This window comes from Stegodyphus dumicola, chromosome 8 (genome assembly GCF_044657685.1).
Source record: "Stegodyphus dumicola isolate Sdum_Otavi_A_Nest chromosome 8, ASM4465768v1".
NCBI lineage: Eukaryota > Metazoa > Arthropoda > Arachnida > Araneae > Eresidae > Stegodyphus > Stegodyphus dumicola.
Window position 1 is genome coordinate 125140521 of NC_140775.1, and position 25562 is coordinate 125166082.

At 33.8% G+C, this 25562-nt stretch overlaps 1 protein-coding gene across 2 annotated transcripts in view; it reads left to right on the plus strand.

Moving 5' to 3' along the window:
- The window catches only part of LOC118185169 (cubilin-like), a 120185-nt gene extending 100219 nt beyond the window's left edge, over positions 1-19966 (plus strand). For both annotated transcript variants that reach the window (XM_035354979.2, XM_035354978.2), the window contains exons 14-20: positions 3230-3502; positions 5055-5423; positions 6783-6950; positions 7437-7694; positions 7820-7966; positions 17856-18143; positions 18851-19966. In XM_035354979.2, the coding sequence (XP_035210870.2) occupies positions 3230-3502; positions 5055-5423; positions 6783-6950; positions 7437-7694; positions 7820-7966; positions 17856-18143; positions 18851-19143 (1796 nt within the window). In that variant the 3' untranslated portion in view covers positions 19144-19966. The remainder of the gene's footprint in view (positions 1-3229; positions 3503-5054; positions 5424-6782; positions 6951-7436; positions 7695-7819; positions 7967-17855; positions 18144-18850) is intronic.
- Positions 19967-25562: the final 5596 nt, after the last annotated feature.

Sequence of the window (25562 nt, forward strand, 5' to 3'; positions counted from 1 at the left end):
GTATTGCTATTGGCAGAAAGCTTAATTTTAGAACAAGAAATCATGTGCATTTATCGTTTAGTTAAGTCTGGAAAGGAAAGCGCCCAAATGTCTTAAAATCCTTCCAAGAGAAAAGGAAATCTGATGTATTATGAATATTTAAATCGCTTTGATTTGTAATTGCATTTAGTTCTAGCTACAAACCTCACCTGTTTTGTGTTGTACAGCCGAACTGTATAAACAGTTTAAATTTATCTGTTTTTACCTGCATAAATAAACAATGCAAGCTGTGTTCGGTTTAGTTGCCAGGAGCGAAATGGTGCTCCTTTGCCTTTGTAAAAGGTAGCATAACAAACGAAATTTTCATTAAACTCTTTATATGAGTTTTATTAAAATATCATTAATTAGTCTGTCTGAATATATAGGGAAAATCATCAGGGAAAATGTGATATAAATGCAGGCAAAGTGCTTAATTTAAATATCTGACTGCATTTAACGGTTTCTCCGTTCAGTATATGCTTATAATTTCTGAATAAATAATTTCTGATTAAATAATCAATTTTATATTATTTATGGTGTAAAATTCTGAGAAAACATTTCTATATTCTGTGGTATTTTAATTACTTTTTACTAATAGTTTTGCAGTGAATTAATGCATTGATTTCTTCATGTATTGCAGTTAGTATTTCTTTATTTAGTTGCAAAATATGTATGATTTTTTAGCTTCATGGCAAGTCTTTGAGTTACATATGAAAGCAAAAATAAAAGATTTTGTATATCCTTACATTTTGCCATTTTATGCTCTATTTAATGGCGTCCTTCTACTTCAAAATTTGCAATTTTTGTATTATTACATGATCAGTTACTATTTCTGTTAGCCTCTAAATTTTATGTCGATGCGTTTAGTATTTTATTTATTTTTATGTCGATGCGTTCAGTATTTGCACTTTAGGAAACTTGGTAAAAATGACACAGCACATGATAATTACAGGCCTTAAGGAATATTACTTTATTAGTCGGTAGCTAACAAACGAAATGTAGGAAAATTTCGTCTATTATCTACTTTTGCAAAAATGCGTTTGTATAGAATTTCAAAATTTGATGACTAATTTTTACATCAACAAAACGATACTGATGCATATACAGTGCATTTACGTTGGTTGCATAATACTGATGCATTTAGGCTGGTATCCTAGTTCTTAATAATTATACTCAATAATAGTTCTAGTTGGTAAATTTTTGGTACTCTTCTGCTATCAGGCCCGGATTCAGAAAATGTGTGTATGTATGCATGTGTTCACGTATGCATATATATATGTGTATACATACATATATAAAACTTCCATGTATATATGTGTATACATACACATATAAAACTTCCATGTATATATGTGTATACATACACATACATATGCACATCCATCCATACATACATGCATGCATGTATATAAACATTTCTGAATCCGGTTCTGATAACAGAACTGGAACCAATTTTTCTATCCTTCACGAAGAAATGAAGTTTATATGATGACACATCTACTTTCTTTGCTATTTCTTTTGCGTGTTAGATGTGATAGTTCGTCAAAGTGATCTTTAAAATAAAGTGAATTAATCTCATTTTCTTTTAAAACAATATTATTTGAATATAGCAATGGTTATTTATCAAATGTAAATAACCATAGCTATATTCAAATTTTTTTCCATACAGACTGTTTATTTTAGACATTTGCATATTGCGGAAAAAGTGTAATTTTTATATGGTATTGGATGCAGGAGGTTTTCCCATTATTGAAAAATTCAGAATTAGGTCCATTTTCAAAACTGAAAATCTTCGAAATATTATCCAGTCTTTTTAAAATTTTAAATGAAATTTTCTATTTAGGAAAATTAAATAACGCAACGAATATCACCTACGATTGCAGGCCGAAACTAAACAATGTGCTTTATTGATGCACAAATGTATAAAATTAATAAATCTTCAAATTTACAACCCAAAGAAATAAGCTAAACGAGCACATTACTAAATAGCACACTTTAAATTCTGTTTAGTTTTTATCTATACATACTAGCATCTAAAACAATTGTAGCATAATTTCCAAAACTAAAGATAAGGATAAACTAATGCCATTTTTAAATGAGGTTTAAAAATAATTCAGGAATAGATTTATGTATTTGGTAATATAATCTGGGTTGTGTACGTGACGATTTCTTCAGTTGAGGATAACTTGATATTAGATGAGAACTTGACTAAAGAAAGCACCAATTAACTTATTTTATCATGCCCGAAAACACTGCTGCGTACGTTACTGGAATTCTTGCTGTTTCGGTATATAAAAGCAAAATTAACAAAAAAAAAAAAATTTTCGGATGCTGTGACTAACTGTGTACGGATCTGTAATATATCAATGTATTTTACTTAATGAAACGAAAAGGAAATAATTCACTTATCTGCAAAAACTAATGTGCTTCTTCTTGGAAGGAGCAATAATTTTCGCAATTCAGCTCAGAGATTTATATACACAGAAAGAATTTTATCTCCTTTACACAGCTAAAGAAAAAGCTACATCATCTGAATTCTATCAAAAAAAGGTATTCCTTAAGAGTGGCCATTACATTTTAACAACATTGCTTTTAAAATATGAATCTAAAACAAATGTGAAGCACGATATCAAATAGTGTTATTGCACGTCAGCAGTTACATAACACTTAAAAATCTCAACACTAGCTTGGTAGTGAACACATCATTTTATTCAGCTGTGTTGTGCGCGCTTGCTTTCTCAATTGCACGTCGCCTACCTTAATCCCTGTTCGCTCCTCTCATGTATCTGCCATTGTTAAAAACGTAATAGCCTATATAAAACTGTAGAGTGCGGACTGCTCGAATAGTGCGGACTGCTCTGCAGAATGTGCTTCCAAATAATTTAAGTCCTGAAAATAAAATGGTGTCTTAACTATCAAACCAGCTGTGATTTATAAGAATTCCAGTCATCTACACAGCTGAAATAGTTATACTGCGAAGTTCTTTATTTGAGTTCTGGAGAGCAACTGAGCAAGAGTTTTCGCAATGCATAGAAATGATGGCACAAACTGGTGCAACACGTATTTTTGAAGAGGAGATGCATTTTATTAAAATTAAGAGTTTAAATGTCTACATGCAACTTGTCTTTCCTATGTTATATTTTACATACATATACATATGCATATATATGTATTTCTGATGTACATATATGTAAATGTTTGGCATTTTTAGGTTCTTCACCAGAAGTTACCCCTTCGGGTTCTTCCTGTGGGGGTCACTTAACTGGACCTTATTTCGAAATCAAATGGCCAGACTTGAGCGCCACAGGGGACTATGGTCAGACTGTAGAATGCTTGTACACAGTACATCGACTGGGCTCAGATACTTGCAGTATCAGAGTTACGTTTGTAACATTCGATCTCGGAGACGGTCGAGACTGCCCAAGACAATTTGCCCAAATCGGAGAACACACTCTTTGTGGAAGATTACCATCGTATACTGTCAGTAAGTAGTTTTTCAGCAAGTAATCAACTTTTTTATAAATTCAAATGCATACGAGCTGACCTCTATTAGAGCCTATTTTATTCACCTACATAGCTTAAAAAGCTTTGACTGCGCGAATCAAATATGACCAAAATAAATTTCTAAGATGGTCTGTTCTTACGTCGTCTGCATCCTAATGTGTACTTCATTTTCATTCATATTCCACTTCCACTTTTACCGATATTTTCCTATTTGAATAATCGATGCATTATTTCGTATAATCACTATATAAAACACTTAGATGTTGAAAACATTCACATAATTTCTCTGTCAAAGGCTATATGTAAATATAAGTAGTTTGACGGAAATTTCTCTTTCCTTGATTTTTTTCATAAGCCTATCTCTTCAGTTGCTCTTACTAGGCTGTTAAAATATTTTCAACAAAATCATAGAAAAAGTCTGAAAGCTTTCAGATTTTACATTACGCGCAAAGGGGCGATTTTTAACATTTTGTGTGCTGCCTTTATTTATTAAATATGATATTCTCCGCACTTAAACCATAAAATTCAGTTCAACAGCAATATCACATAATAATTTTAAAATGAGCATATGTTTAGAATTTCCAATGCAAAGTCTCGCGCCATGAAGATAAAAACGCTTTTTTCGTACAGTGTTGCCGTTGCTCGCTTTGAAATCGTTGAGTTTGTTAATCAAAAATTCGTTAAAGTTTTACAAAATATGAAAAAGATAATAAAAAAAATTCTAATTTGACTTCCAGATGCCCATATTCGACTTGGAAACTTACACTATTCAAAATTTTATGGCTCTAGGTACCATTGTTTTATCACAATGCGAGAAACATACATACATTTATGCACATTTTTCATTATTTAATTTCTTTAAATATAATACAGGGCTCTAATATTTGGTGGCGACAGTTTGAAAAGTGAACCGACATTTATAGTGAACCAAAGCAAAATGCCAAAACAAAATAAATAGCCTTTCTGGGCTAGCGTCCTTTGGGCTAAAAATTATATTACTCTAAATTCTCGATTTCCCTTGATAATTGATGAGTAATAAAAAGGCGCTGGTAATCCAAAATTAGTACAGAGGAATTGTAGTTAATGAACGTTTATCGTAAAAAATGAGCTCCCGAAAAGTTTCGAATAAACCGCATACAGAGAACTGTTTAAAATATTATTTTTAATCCGCTGAACAGATAAGCTGCATACGGACGATCAGAAATTCGAAAACTAAAGTGTCCTCAAATCTCACTTGCGTACCAAACGAAACATATATGAAATCATAAATTTTAAGAGATGACGTGTTATTGTTTGCGATAAGGTTTCCTTTTACCATGGAACCCATTTTTATTTTAATAGATGAGATATTAAAAACTATTTTGCCAGAAATAAATCAGTCTTAACTTTGCGTATTTTCGTGTCCAGTGGGAGAAAATTTAAAATGAAAGCATTTCGAGTCCTAGTGATTAGGTATTTGATAAGAAAATTTTGTTTAAAACTGCATTCGCGAAAATAAAAGTATTGTAATAACATAATTTATTTCTTTACAGGAGATTATGACTTGTTAGACTATACAATGATCATTAGGATTATGTCTTCTCAGCTTCCACGCCCAAGGATGTTGTTGCAAGTTCAGCAGATGCCCTGCGGTTCTAACAGTCCACCTTCAAGACTTCCTCCTCCTAATTGCGATGAAACTTTTGCCAGTCCAGGATTCGAGATTAGGAGCCCTTATTATCCTCACGGTTTAAGCTGGAGCGTGGACTGTAGGTTTATCGTAAGGAAATCATCTCCTTTTGTATGTAACCTAGAACTGACATTTGAACGCTTTCAACTTCCTGACAGTAGACATTGCTATGCAAGTCATTTAAGAATCGATGCTGATAGATTGTGTGGAAGCATCCAACCTTATACTGTTCGTAAGTAATTCCGTTTCGCAATTTAAAACCGTCATTTATGTTAAAGTAAGGTTTCATTTTCGATAATAATCTTGCAGAACAATATATTTGCTTATATTTCTTGTGTTTTGTGTATTTAGAATGCACTGACATTTCAAAGTACGCCTTTACATAATGCATAACAACATTCTGATCATACTCATAATTTACAACTACTACACTGAGAATTCTACTGACGTTTCCGTTGCAGTGAAACCATTGTTTTTCGAATATTAAAAAAATAAGCTGTAAGGACCAGATGTTCTGTTTTCTCTTCTCTGAATATGGCTGCAAAGCTATAGTAATAAAATCTCTCAAATTATATAATACAACTTGTTGTTGCAGAGAAGAAGAATTAAGCAACAGTAAATATAAAATGCATTCCAACTAAAAATATAGTTTACAATAAAACGCATAACTGTTTGAAAATTGTTGATGCTATTTCTCAGTATAAAATACACGTACTATTGCCTGCATCCCGAGTCTTATAATTTTATTATTTTACAGTCCTTGAATTGAAAGTACATTATACCCAGCAGATAAATTTTCAATGACAACGGTGTTTCAATTTGAGTCGGTGCATCAATTCAATCCTGTAAGGAAGCTAATGTTTGTTGCTCGTGAAAATTAGCTGCACGATACTTCTTGCATTAACCACTTATGAATGAAGGAGATTTGAGGTTTCTGAAATGGTTCTGACACTCTCCCACTCATTTTCGCAATTATTCCGAAAGACTGACGATTACGATAACACATGAGTGTTTTAGTATCGGTTACCGAGCGTGTTATTTCCAGCAAATTATGACAAATGACTTGACTATGCATGAAAAATTTATAGCACTTAATGGCTGCTAATAGTAATGTGTAAACATGACATACGTTATAGTGACATTAAACCAACAGCATAAAAATGGCTTATTTGGACATCTTTCTTGGATGTACCAAAAATCATGAAAATTATCAAGTTTCATGTGATAACACCAGAAGTAATGTCAAACGAAATGAGAGGTTTCTATCCGGTTCTAAAAATTTGCTTGTTTTATAAGCAATAAATTTGTTACTGAAAATAAACTAGAAGACCAGATATATCTGCAAGCTATTCAATTTCTCCTAACTTGAAGGGCGTCATTTATAAATTAGTTGCCAAATAGAAACGCTTATGTCGGAATGCCTTAAATATGTTTTTGGAGGTAGTTATTCCATATTTAAGACTGTTCTAATTTTAGAATATTACTAACTATTAAATAAACATACTCAATGGTATTATTTCAGTATTTTACCATGGTATTGTTTAATGATATTTTAAAAATTAATAAACACTTGTCTGTTTTACATTTTTAGGTTTATACGACTTTCATACATCAGAGAAATTGATCCACTTCAGCGCAGATCATGTTCTACCTGGGGCTGGTTTTCTCATCAGAGGTCGCCAAGTTCCATGCGGAGGATCTCCACCTTCAGCAGTGATGCCCGGCAATCCGGCTGTGGATAATGCTGGGAGAACTCATAGTAAGATAAATTTTCTTCCAAACATCATTAGAAAGAATACTGTATGAACATGTAAAATGTTATATAAATGGCTAAGAAAGAGAAGAAAATGGCCCAGACTACTACTTTGATAAAGATATTCGTTGCTGGTCAAAGTAGTAGCTGTTCATGCCAAAGTGGTTATGCTTTATAATGGCTAAATAATAGCCTGTTTTCTTAAAAAATGACATAATATAAAGCTTAACTTTCGATGCGCCCTCTGGACTAGCAGCTCGAGAGAAAATTTTCAGAAATAAATTATATCTGCGCTTCCCTTTTGTCTTACTGTTTATCGTATTAATCTCTCAACTTGAAAAGAATCCCTGACCAGGATTTTTCCAAACTTTCTTTCACTTGAATTATTATAGTAACTTACTCAGTCTACGATAAATTTTGAGTATATATTTTCTGGAATTACTTGGTTTATAATCGATATGTTATAAAACTATTGACCTTGTTACATTTCAGATGATGCGCCCCCTTCTAGCATTCGATGTGATCAAAGTTTTGGCCTTGAAGAATTTGCCATCTACAGTCCCAATCATCCATTATATTACCCGACCGACGTGCATTGTCGCTATGTGGTCATCCGTTCCAGTTCTGATATATGTGGTCTCGAAGTAACATTCGTGAACTTTGACTTGGAAGATTATTACAGATGTCAGAGAGATTACTTAGACATCGACGGAGAAAGACTGTGCGGAATTCTTCCTCCTAATTCTATAAGTAAGTACATTACTGCCGCTTTTTTCAGTTTTCTTTAAAAAATATTTAATGACCCTATAATGATGGCATGAAAAATTTCAACATTTTTCTTTATTATTTAAAAATACGTTTTGTTTTATTCAAAGGAAATTACGTTTTTCATCCTGCTGATCGTACTAAGTTGATTATTTTTCGATCGGATCATGCTGTAACAAGACCTGGATTTATTTTAAGAGTTCGACAAACCAGAGTATGTCCAGCATCAGTGCCTTCTTTGTTGCCAAATCCCTCAGGTTAGTCAAAATCCTTATTTGTGCCAGTTTATATTAACTGCTTGTTCTTTTCCTCCAAATTTGTACTCTAGTGTCCAGTGACCTCGCATTTTTGCACTATAAATGCTGCATAACGAAGCATAGAAATTATACTGTGAAGGGCACAAACTGTTACTTTGTAATGTTGCGCGGCCCCAACCTGCACGCAACAATAGTGGTGACTGCTATGAACTGCTATGAACACAGGCCGAAACGCGTGGTTCTTCAAATTCTACCTAGCCACCTCCACGCTCGTGAAGCAAGAGAGCACATCTTCGAACTCGTTTCCCTTCTATTTAACTCAAATTACTTCCACTGACAATTTGAATACTTTGCGCGTTCTACTAAAATTAACATACTCTGGCATTAGCAATTCCAGGGGAAAGTAAGGCTTAACAGGAAAGATAGTTTAAACTTAAAATAAATGTTAGTTAAAATAAATATAAACCCTACATTTGCCGCTGCCAGAATTTGGTAAACTTGGAAGCAGGTCGTAGAAACGACCTGTTGAAAAGTTTCCACAATTCTGAACTAAAATTTAAGAGCCTCGTTTACATAAAAAAAACTGTTTTCACACAAAAGTTAGAATAAATTTCTGTAGATACTTATTTTACCCTCTCTTCTTACAGCAACCTTTCCTGGACTTCAGCAATCAGTCTGTTCTCTTCCTTCCAGCATCTGGAAGGAATAAGTATCAGTATCTTTCTAAATACATTATAATTTACACTTTCTTGACACTGAATAAGTTTTTGTTTTTGATAGATTTATTTTCCTTAGTTACTGCTTAATTCACATTCATTCAAGTATTCAAACATGAATTTAACTTTACCCTGGCTCTCCACCATGTGTGGTGTCAAACGGGAATATTCGTGTTTTAGTATTGCAACACTTCCCCTAACCACAATGATTTGTTAGAATTCAACGACCAAATAGACAGACCTTACTCGACATTCTAAAACTCGATGAGCTATTTTAACATTCTTAAAATTCAAGTGTAGGTGGAGAACCCTACAAAACACATTCATTCTAAATTCCCCCTCATTCATCTTTAGACATGCAGGCTTTCGCTCTAAAGCATGATTTTATCTGCTGTTTAATACTTAAACTTTAATTCATTTCTTTCGAGTATTCACTTTTAGCATCTAAGATTTTATGCTTCTAAACTAAATTCTACTTTTACATAACTTTCAAGTATTTACGTATATTTACAAAATTCTAATACATATGATTTTTACAATTTAACATAAAATGAATAAGAGAAAAATAAAAAATTTTTACTTCACGCATTCTTCGCCAAGCTGGCGGCACTGAAACTAAATTTCTCGTTAATACAAGAATACGAAGTTATTTTATTATCGGCCAAATTTTGGCTTTAACATAACATAATTAGCCTTTCGACAAACAGAAACTGCTTGTTCTTAGATTTTATACTTAAAGTAAATAACAATTTTGCCTTAGCTAAATAAAGTAAAACAAAACTAAGTCTCAACCGAGACAAATTGACTTCCGTCAAAACATAGAACTTCATATTTACGCATAACACTTCGGAACAAAAGAAAAAAATTTTATAGAAGATTTTAACTTATCTTTGAGTTTTCGATGATTGGAACTCCGACACCCTCTTCTGGCAGAACTGCTCCCACGATATGGAATTCATCGAAGTCAGTCGTCTCCTTTGTGTCCTTCGAGTTTCGCCCATGTTGATTTTTCTTTTTCGCCCTCTGAATGCCGGCCTTTTGGAGTGGTAATCGTCGGGCTGCTGTCTTTTCCGTTTTGCCCCTGAACGGCTGGTCTTGGCGTCCTCCTGTCTGGAATCGTGCTTGAATTTCTTCTGTTGGTGGTGGTCTTTTCGTTCCTCCTGCTGTCTTTTCGTTCTCGGGAACGGCGGCCTTGTTTGCTCCTGATTACCTGGCCCTGGAAGCGTTTTCCTCGATGCAGAATTTCTACTGCGATACGTTGTAACTGGTCTTTTCCTCTTTACCAAAGATTCTTTACGCGGCGGCGTTGCTTTCTTGTATTTCTTAAATGCTGGAGTCTGAACGTTTTCATTTCTTCTTTTCGGTACCGTCGCATGACTTGTAGAAGGGCTAGGTTTCTCTTCAATTCTCTGCTTCTTGGGTGGTGGAGCGGGTGACGTTACTTCTTGACCTTCCACTTCTTTTACGCTTGAGTCCTGCAAGAAACTTTTAAGGATTTCAAAATCATTTTGATTATAATATTTTTTTCACCTGATCGGGCCTTGCTTTACAGATATCCCCTCTCTCGTTCTTAAGGTACAATACGACTCCCTTGATTTCCTGAATTACATAGGGGCCTTCAAATTTTGGAGCTAACTTTACAGTAAAATTGTCTGGGGCACTTGATAAAGAAAATTTCCGCTTCAACACTTTATCCCCAACTTTAAAATCTGCTTCACGGCGTTTTCTATCATAGTATAATTTTTGTCTATTTCTTGCCGTATCCGAGCTTTTAATCGCCTGGTCAATGTGTTTTTGCACATCTTTTTGTTTAAATTCTTGCTCTCTTTGTTGCACAAAGAATAATTTATCTAGTGGCGTAATTAACTTCCGTCCTAAAAATAATTCTGCTGGAGTTTTCCCCGTAGTATCGTGATTTGCTGTTCTTAAAGCATACGCTAACTCATTTATGTAGCCATCCCAGCGCTTATGATGTGTGCTAACACAACTTCGAATTATTTTTACAATATTTTTATTAACTCTTTCTGCGATGTTTCCCTGTGGTCTATACGGAACCATTTTGATATGGCGTATGCCAAGTCCAGTGCAAATGTTTTCAAATATTTTGCTAAGGATTTGTTTACCGTTATCGCTAATGACTTTTATCGGTGCACCGTATTTTAAAATGTATCAGTGTAAGAATGCATCTGCGACTGTTTTGGCTGACATGCGTTTAAGTGGAACAATTTCTGTCCATTTTGAAAAATGATCTACAATTACTAAAAGAAAACGAATTTTATTTAACTCACTCTGAGGGAAAGGACCAAGAAGATCTATGCCTAAAATTTCATTCGGAAATGTAGCGCGAATGCTATTTAAGCACCCGGCCGGGCTGTTATTAATATCATTTATTAACTGATATTGATTGCAGGACCTGACATACGCAGTTACTATTTTGTATAATTGCGGGAAATATACCGCCTCGCGTACACTTTTTAAAGTCTTTCTGACCCCTAAATGACCCGCTGTTTTCGCGTCGTGTAATTCCTTCAAAATGCTTAATCGAAGCGAGGCTGGGATGACTGGTTTGTACTCGAGATTTTCGTTTGTTGTTTTCGTATAAAATAATAAATTATCTATTATTTCATAGTTTTCTGCTCTATTTCTTATCGCATCGATATCTGTGTGCTCAAAGCTTTCGGGGTCTTTCAAATATGCATAGATACTTCCAAATTCAGGATCAGCTTTCAATTCAGCAATAATTGTTTCTCTAGAATCTAAAATTTTTGAAGTCAACACAGCGCATTTGAGTTCATTGCCTTCATCGTCCAGTTTTATACGAGAAAGTGCAACATTGTTTTCCTTACCCGGTTTATATTTAATTATGAGATTATATTCTTGAAGTTTTAAAGTCCATCTTATTAACCTGGGCGTTAGGTTTTTCCCCGAGTAAAGTCTACCAACAGCCGCACGATACGAAAAGACTGTTACTGGCGCTTTGCCGAAATAAACTCGAAATTTGTGTACAGCCATTAATACGGCTAATGTTTCTCTCTCTGTAGCTGTATAATTCCTTTGTGTAGGGTTCAACGTTTTACTAAAAAATGCCAAAGGATGGCCATTTTGCATGAGAACAGCACCTACAGCATAGTCCGACGCATCTGCTGCAATTTCCAAGTTTTCGTCCTCCTCCGGGAATTTCAAAACAGGGGCATTGATGAGCGCTTCTTTTAACCTTTCAAATGCGGTATTTGGTTCTGCTGTCCACGTGAATTTACTTTTCTTTCTTTTAATTACTAACAAGGGTTCAACAATATTAGCAAAATCTTTTATGAATGACCGATAATAAGAACATAACCCAAGGAAAGAAGAAAGTTTCTTGGCGGTGTTGGGAGGTGGGAAATTCTTGATGGCTTTTATTTTTCAATCTTGAGTTTCCATACACTTTTGCGAAATTTTATAACCCAGATATTTAAGTTCTTTAGTTGCGAACTTGCATTTTGAGGCGTTAATTGTAAGACCGGCCTCTTTTAATAGTTTAAAAACTTCTCCAAGGTCTTTAATATGTTGTTCCAACGTACTACTCGTTATAATTATATCATCTAGATAGATTAAAGTCGATTTTCCTAGGACATGCTTTAGAACAATGTCCATAGCTTTCTGGAATGTTGACGGGGCCCCACACAACCCAAAGGGCATGCGTAAAAATGCATAAGTGCCCGATTTTGTTATAAACGCGGTTTTATGTATGTCTTCGGGTCTCATAGCTATTTGATAGTAGCCAGACGTTAAGTCCAACGTAGTCATGTATCTCGTAGACTTAATCTTTCTAATAATTTCCTCTATAACCGGCAAAGGGTAAACTGGGAATTTAGTAACACTATTAAGTTTTCTGTAATCGATAGCAAACCTCCAAACCCTTTTATCCGAAGGAGAAAACTCATTCTTTTTCCTAAATAGTACGACTGGACTCGCGTACTCAGTATTTATGGGCGTTATTATTTGGTTCCTTAACATTTCCTGAATGTGTTCTTCTATGATTTGCTCTTTCTGTTTATCATAGCGGTAAGGTTTAGTCCTACAGGGTTTGTCGGCAGTTAACTGTATCTCATGCGTAACTATTTAACAACTACCAGGCCGTTCTGAAAACATGTTTGAAAAAGTACTAACCACTTGCTGGATGGCTTGGCTTTCATGGTCATTCAAATGGCTAAGGTCAACTTGAGGTTGTTCCACTGGTTCCACCACCCTCCGATCCATCTCCAGCACAATAGAACTTTTCTGAAAATTCAAGTTGGCCTTCGCGGCTTTTAAAAACTCCATACCTAAAATAAGTGGACTTTGCAAGTTTTTTACTACAAAAATTAATACTTTAAGGCTTTCCTTTTGAACCTGTATTTTTAAAGATAATTTTCCAATACATTGATAAGTTTGTCCTTGCGCTGCTATGATTTCTGTGTTTTTATTTTTAAATAATCGTAACCTATTAAAATTCTTCTTAAAAAAAGTATCACTCATAAAATTACCTTCTGCTCCTGTATCGATGAGGGCTTCTACTGGTAAATCGCCAATCAGGACTTGTATAATTGGTAACTGCGAGTTCCTTACGATGACCGTATTTAAGTGTCTTTTTGAGGGTTTTTTTCAAAACTTCCGGGGTCTGGACCCTCGCTTTCACAGGCCCCTCTACTCGTTTAAAGCTTTTCTTTCAACTTCTGCCTTCTGGGTACGCGGACGTTTGTTTTCAAATTTCCTTTTTGAGCCTTGACCTTCGAGCTTCGATGAGTTAGCTTGATAGCTCTTTCTCACATAAGAGCGGTTTGCATTTCTGGTCTGCTCATTTGAAGATTGCCTTCGGATACTTTGAGAATACGATGCCCCTCTAACTTTTTCCGCTATTCTGCGATTTGAAACTTGACCGCCAATTCGAAGAGCTCCTGCAATGTGCTTGGGTTTCTAATTTCGAAGTAATCTTGAACAGCAGGTAGCAATCTTGGTAAGATTATTTCAATAATCTCCGCGTCGGGTTTTTTTCCCATACAGCATATCCGTCAGCTTAATTTTTCGCAGAATAAAGTCGTTCAACTCTTCTATATTCCGTTGATAAAAACTATATAGTTCGGCTTCTAGCCTTGCTCGGTCTTTCACTATGGGGAAGGCCTTTAATAACGATTTTTTGAAATTTTCAAATGTTTGGCCTCCGAATTCCCCTAATAAAAATTTGCCTATATTCTTCCACCATAGCGAGGCCTGTCCTCTTAGTGCAGATGTAGCAATGGCAACTTTTTGTCTTTCAGGCACAAGGTAGAGATGGAAGTGATTTTCGAGGCCTTCTAGAAATATCGCCACCGAATTTTTTCCGTCGAAATTGACGTTTGGCTTGATTGACGCTCTCATCGTCTGGACCAGGTATCCAAATCCTTCCAATTGGCTTGCCATTTCTTGTTGTTGTCCAGCAGTTTCCATCCAGTTTTCGGCCATTTCAGTTCGACAAGTGTTCGGGCGCCAATGTAATGTTGCGCGGCCGCAACCTGCATGCAACAATAGTGGTGACTGCTATGAACTGGAAAGTACACAGGCCGAAACGCGTGGTTCTTCAAATTCTACTTAGCCACCTTCACGCTCGTGAAGCAAGAGAAGACACCTTCGAACTCGTTTTCCTTCTATTTAACTCAAATTACTTCCGCTGACAATTTGAACACTTTGCGCGTTCTACTAAAATTTACATACTCTGGCATTGGCAATTCCAGGGGAAAGTAAGGCTTAACAGGAAAGATAGTTTAAACTTAAAATAAATGTTAGTTAATATAAATATAAACTCTACAACTTGTAATTTGTTTTGCAAAGAAATAACTTTATACAAGTTGACATGTGCTGTATTACAAAGCATATATAGTTAAACTTCTCTGAGCCGGCCATCCACAATTGTAGATGATTTTGATATTCTGCGAAGCTGGTTATGCGGTTACGTTAGAGACGTAACTTTCAATACCAGTGTTTATTTTTGCTTTCAGAAATTATATTCTCTTTCAAAGAAATTGTCTTCGTGAGGTGGTCGTTACGAGAATATTCACTGTATAATACAAATTTATGTAAATACTCGTCAGTGATAAAAGTGATCAATTTTTTTTGTAATAGCATTTGAATTTCCCTTGTGGCTTAAAATAATAAGGTACAGCAGGTATTTGTATTGTGATCCTATTTTCGCAAATAATTTGTTGTATAAAGATCCATTAGTTAAATTAAAAACAAAATCCTCTACAATTAAAAAGCAAAATTAATACATTCCGATACAGAAGAATATGAACAGAGTATGAAGACATTAACAGCATGACGATGCATTAAAAATATTTCTTCCTCGACTGTTTGTGCCAAAATCTTTCTCTAATAGACTTTCAGTTGCCAACTGCTATATATATATAAATGATTAACCTTAAGCATTAGGTATTTAACTGAGGTTTTTTTTTTTTTTTTTTTTGTAATACTTTTTTGATTTTTTAAAACTAAACAAAGCTTATAAATGTTTCTATGAAACGAAGGTATAAAAATATTTTTAGTTAAAGCTAAATAACTGCAGTACAAACAGACGTCAGCAAATGTAATGCTGTTATTAAAGAACGAGAATATTTTCAAATCATCCTGAAAAGCTTTTACAAAATAATCTATTAAATATAAAATAAGAGTATTTATAGTAACACTTCTCAAAATACAGATTGTCTTGAATAAAAAATGGCTTAGAATGTATTTATTTTAAAAGAAGAATATTATGAGAACTATTAAAAGGGAGTGGTTCTGAAGCCTATTTTAGAATTTGCTCTGCACGCAATATTTAAGAATATTTTTTCCTTAAAATGAATTTCATCACATTTTCTAATTTTATCTATTGTAACTAGCAACATTAAACGCTTTTTATGCAACAAGAATATTATGAAAATTTGTTTAGGGAACTTATGTCTCTTGTCTCATTTATATTTTAGTTTGTTAACTCAAAACCCTTCACATAAGTAAGTTAAAAATTCACAAATGCATGCTAAAATGCATTACTGTACAATTTATTTTTAGTTCAGATCTATGCAATGAGATTTTGAAATTAACTCCTGAAATATTTATAAGATAGTTTGAATCAACGTAGCATTGGAAAATAAGACCATGTGTTTTATAGATATATATATATATATCTATATATATAACACTCAGAGAATGTTTGTTAAATTCAAATTTCATTCCTTGCAGCAATGGCGCAAGAGAATTATTTAAATTTAATTTAACTTTACTATATTCTTTTGAAACAATTTTGTTTGTACTTAGCAGCTTTTAGCGCTAATTACCTATTTTGTTTCTCTGATAATTAATGATATTGTCGATTAGTTCGCAGCAATAATTAATCATTTATTTGTAATTCAATTTCATTTAAAATTTAATTAACTTTAAATTTGCTTTTTAAGAATGGAGAATGTTTGTTAAATTATATATATATAACTGAATACAGAATATATAGTAAATGAAAATTAATATACACTATAATATAAAGTAAATACATACGCACAGATATATAGTATATATACTTATATATATGTGTGTGTAAGATAAAAATATGAAACTCAAAAATACTAACATTAATTTGGCTACGGCCCTTTCATGAAGTCTAAACTCCATTACTTATACTAACCTCATCTGCATTGTCTTATGATCTTGTCCAATCGCCATTCAGGACTTAAATAAAGGATTCGACTTTCACATTTAGGCCATTTGCTGAAATGCGCACTCACTTTATTACTATCTCTTGCCCTGTTAGTCATCATCGATAAAACACTATATATCTACTCGTATCTATCTATCTATATATGTATATAATATTCAGGTACAATACAGTAGATTATAAAAATGAAACTCGATCAAGACAGTACAGACATCACTGTATAAAACTAAGAAACTGAAAAACATTTTCCTTTTGAAAAATTGAAGAATTTTTCATTGTTTTTTTCACATTTTCAGCAGACGGTTGGTGTTCTGAAAAACGTAAAAGTTAAATAAACCCGATTCTTAAGACTTCATAAGAAGTTAGAATCATTTAAAATTAAAAAATTTTGTTTTTCATTTTCTTAATTTTATGCAGGGATTGTTTACACTGATTTGAACAAATTTCGTTTTTTCTTCTGCTTTACTGTATATGTATATAATTTTTGAATTTTCAGCTAATTTTAATTTTAATTTACAATTACAAAATCCTTTCAGATTTTTATTTTTCACTTTCCTCTATTTTTCAATGGTTCTATACTGTTCTGAATGAATTTCGGTTTTTGTTCGACTTGTTTGTGCTAAAGCTGAATATGGTTTTTGAATTTCTATTAATTTTGATTTTGATTTTAATTAAATCATAGTAGCTTTCAGCGCGTAATTTAGCTACTGATTTATTAGAATCTATTGATTTAATTTAATTATATATATATATATATAAACCACATGAAGTCTTGACGAATTCTTTATGGCTCATTAAAAGCAGAGAATGCATTCATTACTTAGAGAAAGTAGGTGTTAAAAAATACCTTGAAAATATTTTTAATCCCCAATTATCACGTGAATTACAAACGAGTTTTTTGCTAGATAGTTGAAATCAATCGTCGTTTTTAAGTTTAAAGTTTGCCACTATATAAATACTGAAATATAGTGCAAATTAACCTATGTAATCATATTTTTTATGAAAAGTTTGTAATGATGGTTTTTTTTCATGTGATGATTGTAAATTAACAAACTTGTGCATATGCATTTGTGATGATTTAAATTAACAAATATATAATAGATATTTCTTATCAGTTGCTTTTATTAAGGTAATGAATGAATCCTACTTTTGATTATATATAAACAAATCTACGAGAATTCTCGCGGGTTTCTTCGTATATAATGTAAATATGTGTGTTTTGCTTTTAGAAGACTTTTATTAAAGTATTCCTTCTAAGCCCTTTTGTTTTCCCATAATAAATTACTTACCTATCAGTAAATATTTGACACCTCAGATTTCTATTATTAAGAATATTTTAGAACCAAAGCTATTTAATTGTCGCATATCAATAAAATTAATAAACTATGGCGTCGGTTAATTGAATTGATTCAAGTTCTTAATATTAATTGTCTATCAGCTGTGCATTGAAGAAATTTCGCGAGTATTGCAGTTGCTCTAATTTTGTTTCTTTCAGATGGTAGAACGAATGACCCTGCTCCACCTAGTACATCAACAGGAAGTTCTTCTAACACATGTGAAACGGCGTACTTCGCAGCACCCAGAGGGCTTTTCCGGAGTCCAAGATTTCCCAGCGGATATCCAGCATCGCACTGCATGTTTACATTTGTGCAGTTACGTGGATTCTGCAGTCTACGACTATATTTCCGCGATTTTGATTTACTTCCTGGAACTGACTGCATTGTAGATTACCTGGAGGTAGAAGGCAGGCGATACTGCGATGGACAATTGTTTCAGCTAACACGTAAGTGTAAATCTCAGAAAGTTCAAAGAATTTATGACTGTGCAGGGAAATATTATTTAACGCGTGAAAAATTTTACCTGAAATAAATTCCTCATTAGTTTAAGAGCGTAATCATGTAATTCAGTGCATTTAATAATTACACGATATATGACTTACGTTACATCGCTAAATCCGTGGTTAAAATTAAAAACTTGTTTCCCATCAGTAGACTAGTGATAAGACAGTTGAACACTGATAGTTCGAAGGGGTTCACCTTCCGGCAAATAATCTAGCTGCAGATGAGTTTACGTAATATGTAGAGTGCATACGAGTCAGTTGTCTTCAAAAATTCCTTCAGGAAGGGATTCTTCCTCTTAAACGGATATTCCTTGCATGCATTGTTATGATCCAAATTATCCAAACCAATTTTCAAAATGTGTGAGTTCTGAGGTTTTTTACTTCTAAAATGTTGAGATATTACATTCAATCTTTCAAGTTAAATATCTTTCATATAAGATAGTATTGAATCAATTGTTTGTAATTGAAAGTATAAATTAATCATATTCTTAGAAACTGGTTAGATCAATTATGTCTTTTGATCATCTGACCTACTGTCAATATCAGAATTATTTTTTCGTCTGTAATCACTTTGTATATAAATCATTTTATTACAAATAAATGTCTTTTCTAGATAATAGTGTGTTCAAACAAATGTTTCTTTTACACAGGTGAAGTTTTCTTTCCTTGGAGTGATTCATCAACACTGACTGTCATGTTCCATTCTGATCGTGGTAGCTTTATTCATCGGGGATTCCACGTGGACTTTGAACAGCTTCCATGTCGCAGACAGAGTAGACAGCATAGAGAAGAGTTAGAATTGTCTGTGCCAGCACAGAATACTACAGTTAGAACATCACCCTCATCGTCTTCGTCATGGACACCATCTCCTTCAGGATACGATGAAGACTGGGATGACACCAAAACAACTCCTAGAAATTCTACTGTAGAATATGCCGCTTGAAATTCTAGGATGCTCTTTGACCTATGAGAATGCTTACTGAAACTTAGCATTCACGAACATGATTTAAGAATTAAGAGTAAGACTGTAATGTTACGAAATTCACAAAGTTATGGGAACAAGAATTCTGTCAGGGTAGATTGATTTAGTATTTCTTCTACCTAAAACACAAATATATGGAAGAGTAATTAGCTCAGCTTTATTTGCAAAGATATATTAAGCAATCGAACTGAAGTAGAAGTCCTATCGTAACTTTGGACATGCATGCTTTGGTAACTTAGTTTGTTTTTCAAGGACTTCTTTATGCAAGTTAAAAGCAAAGTACTTGATAAAACAAGTGCTGTCGAAATGAAATACCGAAAGCATGTCGAAACGAGATACCAACTGAGATTCATCATGAAACTGAAACTATATACCATAGTATCTTGATTATTTGTTCCCTTGTTTTTTGCAACTGCCCTTTTACTGCACGGAAATTGTTAACTAGGAGAAGTTGTTCATCTCATCCTTCATTTACATGCTGGAGCAGTTTTTAAAATGAGAACTGCATTTATTAGAAACTGACGGTGTTACTGTATAAATATCCAAAATCTTAACAGTCATTGACTCTGATGATGAAGAGTTTCAACTGAAAATGATGCTTCGTGCGAGACAGCTATCATCAATAGTATGTTTAAACTGTAGCTCATAATTTTACTCTTCTTCAGTGATTTATACGAATATCTTTATAATAACGATGGTAAAAACTTTACAAAGTTATCTGTATCATTGCATTTCAAAATGTGTCTTCAAAGAGACTGTGGAAAATTAAAAAAATATGTTTTGACGCTCTTGATTTATTATTTAGTAAATATTCACGATGGCATATTACATGATTTCAAGAAATACAGGGTAGTAATATATTTAAAGTTACCCTATTTAGATTCACGTAAAGCCCGTTCTGGTATACCCATTTCGTTAAAACTTAGTATATATGTTACAAGGGGAAAAGAAAACTGCAATAAAAAATTAAAGTTCAGATTTTGATTACTGGTAAGAAGATGCTCATGAAGAACAAAAATCACAATTGGATGCGCAATATTTAATCACAGCACTTGGTCAACGCGCATTCCATTTGCATCAGTCACATGTTCAAAGCTTCCTATAGCTTGTTCAACAGCAGCGCAAAGGATTTCTTGATCAATTGCAGTAACGTGGTGTGTTATGCTTACTTTCAGTTCAGGCACAGTCCGAACGCTTCCTCAAATGATAAATCATTAATGAATAATGTAATTCATAACTTGCTTCCCACCAGCCTTTTGCAATTGTTCTTCTATCAGCGAAAATATTTTTGCTCTTCAATTGGACCCATTTAGTTTCCTTGCATCTGCTGCTTTGTTATTACATGCCGATACCACATTTTATTTTAAAAGGATGAAACATTTCTACACGACATTCATTTAAATATACATCGGGCTGATCTATCGGGACACTATGATTATTGCAGCTTCTTGAAAAGTTCATATGCTTTTATTCTCAAGCTTCAGAGCAAAATGTGAGCTTCTTCAAATGCCTGGCACTTACCCATTAAGGTTTGTAACGATTGTAAAGATTTGATTACGATTTCTAAAGGAAATCCAAAGCGGTCGAAAACAGATTTGTACATTTACATGCTTTCTTACTTCGCTTATATTTATATATATTTTTTTAAGAGTTAAACTACAAGATACTAAGTTCATTGAAATTTCCCATAGCTTGACAAAAAAATTCTCTCTTAAATGAAAAAAATAAACCATGCACACACTTTCACGAAATTTTCCCGAAGTGAAGAAAATAAACCATACATACATTTTCACGAAATTTTCCCTAAGAAAATAAATCAGACGCACACTTTCGCAAAATTTAGCTTGAATGAAGAATCTTACGATATTTCTCCTGAGTCACGAAAATATCTCAGATAAACACTTTCACAAAATATAACCTAAACGAAGAGAATATACCAGTTACACACTTTCATGAAATTTACACTGAATGAAGAAAATACACCAGTCAAACATTTCCATGAAACTTCCCAAATTTTACTTGCTTAAGCTTCAGTATTTATCTTTAGACTGACTTGTGTCGAATGGAAAGAGAGTGACAGCACGCTTTTACTCTGCATCAGATAAAAGAATAACAAAAATAGGATGATAAGAAGAATCGAGATGGTAGAATGGGATATTTCACTTAGCCGCCATCAGTCGGCGAAGAAAGATGTAATGAATGAAAATAGACACGCAATGTGAAAAAACGTTGGATCAGTAAGGTAGTACTTCAAATAATTAACAAAATGTTAGGTAAGAATATCCGAAGAATATTTGTGTTTTCTCTATGAAAAGGTGAGTATCGCAAAGAACTGATACAGCTGTTTGGATGTAATTGTACAGAAAGGAAAAAAATTGTTGCAAGTTTTTTTATATAATTTTGTATAGTATCAATTTGAAGATCTCTGTGAATATATGAATTTGAGATGAACCAGGGTGCATTAATAATTTCACGAAGGTTTTTTTTTTTAATAACTTGGATCTTTTTTATGTGGGTTTTAGCGCCGTGTCCCCATACCTGACTGGCGTAGAGTAAAATAGGTCTAAGAATGGACTTGTATAAAACAAGTTTATTGTTGATAGTTAGATTGTTATGTTTGCCGAGGAGAGGACGCATAGTATCTATTGAGATATTGAATTTCCTGACAGTTTCGAATAAATGTTCCCGAAAAGTGAGTTTTTTTGTCAAGTGTGATTCCATCATACTTGATCCGTCCGCTGAATATCGTCGTCAAAGAAGATGGGATTAGGCGGAAGGAAGTTTTTTCTTTACTGAAAATAATGGCTTTGTTCTTGTCAGTGTTAACGGCAATTCTCCACAGCGTCATACAATTTTCAAGAAGCTCCATATAGTTTTTATAGAAAACTTTTTACAGTGTTGATTTTTGAAGCTTGAGTTAGGATAGCGGTATCGTCGACAAATAAGGCGATATTAATATGAGATTCTTTTGGAATGTCTTGAGTATAAATATTGTAAAGAAAAGGAGAGAGAATGGAGCCTTGAGAGACACCTGCAGTAATATTTCTTGCAGTTGAGAGGGTGTTTCCAATTTTGACAGCAAAAGTGCGATTTCTGAGGTAAGAGGCAATAAGTCGAATAAAGTGGTTCGGAAAATTGCGCTGAATTAGTTTTAGTATAAGTCTTTGGTGCCACACTGTGTCAAAGGCATTGGCAATATCTAAGAAAATTACGCCGTACAATTTATCTTTAGAGAAACTACTAGAATGCATTTGCAAAAGAAGCTACTATACACCAATCGTGACTGACTAAGTGAAGATCACGTATTCGCTGCAACCAGTTCTATGGTTTTAAGTTCTAATACCATAAAGTTGCTAGAGTCTTCCACTTTCATTACGATTGTTTATTAGGCGATGACTTCGTGTTTCCTAAAGCCGTATTCATGCTCCAGTGGAAACAAAGAACAAAAACGCATTTGCTTCAATATTTTTAAGCTTTCGAACGTTAAGATATTTAAGTCCTTTAAAACTTTTCTTGTTAAGCGTCCTAAATTGACTACATATAAATGCGACCATAACTTTTATGAATATATATTGAATATTACTTTCCTAAATTTACCATTTCCACAATGGAAATGGTAAAAGACCGAAATTATCTAGAATAAAGAATAATGCCCCAGAAAAGGTTCACTGTATATACGCGTATGGATTCTAAGGGATATATGAAAACGCAAAACTGAGGCATTTATGTTGGGAAAGGTTAAAAAAAAGCATTTTCAAAAAGGAGTATACGATTCCACAAGAAAAGGCATCTATAGCATATTTCCTGAAATTTCGGGCTTTAATTATAGACAACTAGTATATCACAGATCTTTACCAACTCAATGTAGCTAGAGGAAGCATTCAATAAATTTTATGTTTTATACTTTTGCAGATGAGAAATATCTTAATTTTCTTTTTATGTACTTTCCCATTACTTCAATGCAGTTAGCACAGCGATCCATTAAGCTTCCAATTTTATAAGAAAAAAGCGCACGTTTCCTGACATATCACCATTCAAATCACCATCGTCCTGTAAAGTGAACCACGTAAGTATTACTTCAAATATTAAATCAAAAACGCAGTCATTTGAAAGGGTGGATACGAGAGGAGCTGAAATCCGTTTAGTTAAAGAGGAGTCTGAGATATATGAATTTTGTGTACTGGAGCGTTTCCATACTAAGTTAACACCTTTCTGCAAAGTGTGCCACGGTATTTTGTTTTTATGGCCTATATGGATTGAGACAGCAGGTTAGCATAAGAAGCATGCATTATGGTGACATACAGTTAATAAGTAAGGGTTTCTGTACATCCCAAAAGTTATTACTAAAGGTCTTCTCTGCAGATATCTGGACTCGCAGATCTTTACCAACAGATCGTGTTTATGCTCTCTTGTTTCATTTCTAGGTCACAATACTGAAGCTATTTATTCTCATTATTCGTCACAATACTGAAGCTATTTTATTCTCATTATACGTCACAATACTGAAGCCTTGAATAAAAATTTTATTAGTGTTCATAGAGATCACTTCTTGAGAAAATTCGATCCGATGTTTTTGGTTTCTGGTGTCAACATTCGATCTGGCTCAGAATTTCAATATCTTCATCTTCATACGGAAATTTTACCGTGATGTAATACTAATATCATTTCCACAGTAATCTGAGTAACTGTCGCTATCTAATTTTACATCATGTATTTGACTTTGGTACAGATTTCTTCAGTGGCCACATCTACAGGGCAACTGGATTTGTGATCACCTTCGAGTGATACTCTCCGCTATCTTAAGAAGGCGGTCTCATGACGAGATGACCACGCATGCGCAGTTTAGCCGAACGGTCTGCAACGCTTCTCTGTCACGTGACTTACATTAGAAAACAAGGGACTGATAGCAACGAAAGCAACCCGCTGAATGCCAGCGTACTAATGATACATATGGTTCTATTTTTGTTTTGTTTGTGTGTAATAAAGTGTTTGTGCCGTTAAATGTATGGTTTATGCAATGCCCACATTTCGCTCACGTCTACATTGAGAAGGAAGAATATATCCAGAACCCGCTTAGAAGCAACATATGACAGCAGTGGCGTAGCAAGCATAACTGGCGCCCGGGGCAAAATACCTTCTTGGCGCCCCCCCCCGACAAAAAAAACGTTCAGTAATACAATGTATAGAATATATTCGTACTAAGGAAATAATGCAAATAATAATAAAATGCTGAATCTGCCATAAAATACTCAAAAATATATTAAGAATAGTCACTACCTAACTACACTAGCCTTGGATTCGGAAATGCATTTATGTCGGCGGAAAAATGAGACATACGATGATCTAGAATTAGTAGTTAAAAAGGTGTTATTTATTTTTCATATTTATATAAGTGTTTTTAAACAATTAAAAGTTTAATATACAGATATGTGGGAACCTGCCTACTACAACTCAACTCTGCCAGTCTGGTAACCCATAGCAACCAAAAAATAAAATAATATTTATTCTATTCAATTGTTATAATTATTTAACGATCTGGCTCAAAAAATTGTACCACCATAATTGGTGACCCGCATTTATTACGAATAGCAACCTTCAATGTTGCACGAATATGGAGTTTATATGTCAAAATTCTGAGCAGCAGTAAGTTATCCAGTGTGATGAGATGCAAGTAAGACATTTCACCTGTAATTTCAAGCGTTGTGCCGTATTCCGGCGAGTCAATAAATTTCTGTCATAATTTCAGCGGATATATGTATCGTCTGCTGCATTTGAGCCGACAATTTCTCTGATTTCAAGTACCAAAAACTGTGTCACTATATACATATTATTATTGTGCATATTCTATACATATTATTATTGTGTATATTCTATACATATTATTATTTGCGCATATTCTATACATATTATTATTGTGCATATTCTATACATATTATTATTGTGCATATTCTATACATATTATTATTGTGCATATTCTATACATATTATTATTGTGCATATTTGATTGATCTAAAGTGGTTGACAATGATGCTGCTTCACAATTGGCGCGAGTGGCAGTTAAGCCAGCGCCTTTTTGTCGCCGAGACCCATCGTTATGGTTCATTCAATTGGATGCGCAGTTTAAATTAAGTCACATTACTCAATTTTATACAGCGATCGCCGTGTTTGAATCAGAAATACTGCAATCAGTTCGCGAAATAATTTTGAATCCCCTGGCGATGGACAAATACAAATCTTAAAAAAAAAAAAGATTCATTTCTGTTTTTGAAGAATCCAAGATAGTTAAAATCAAGCAGCTGTTGCACGATTTACGGTTGGATGATATGAGGCCTTCTCAATTGCTGTCTAAAATGTCAGACTTAGCCTCCGGTAACCTAACG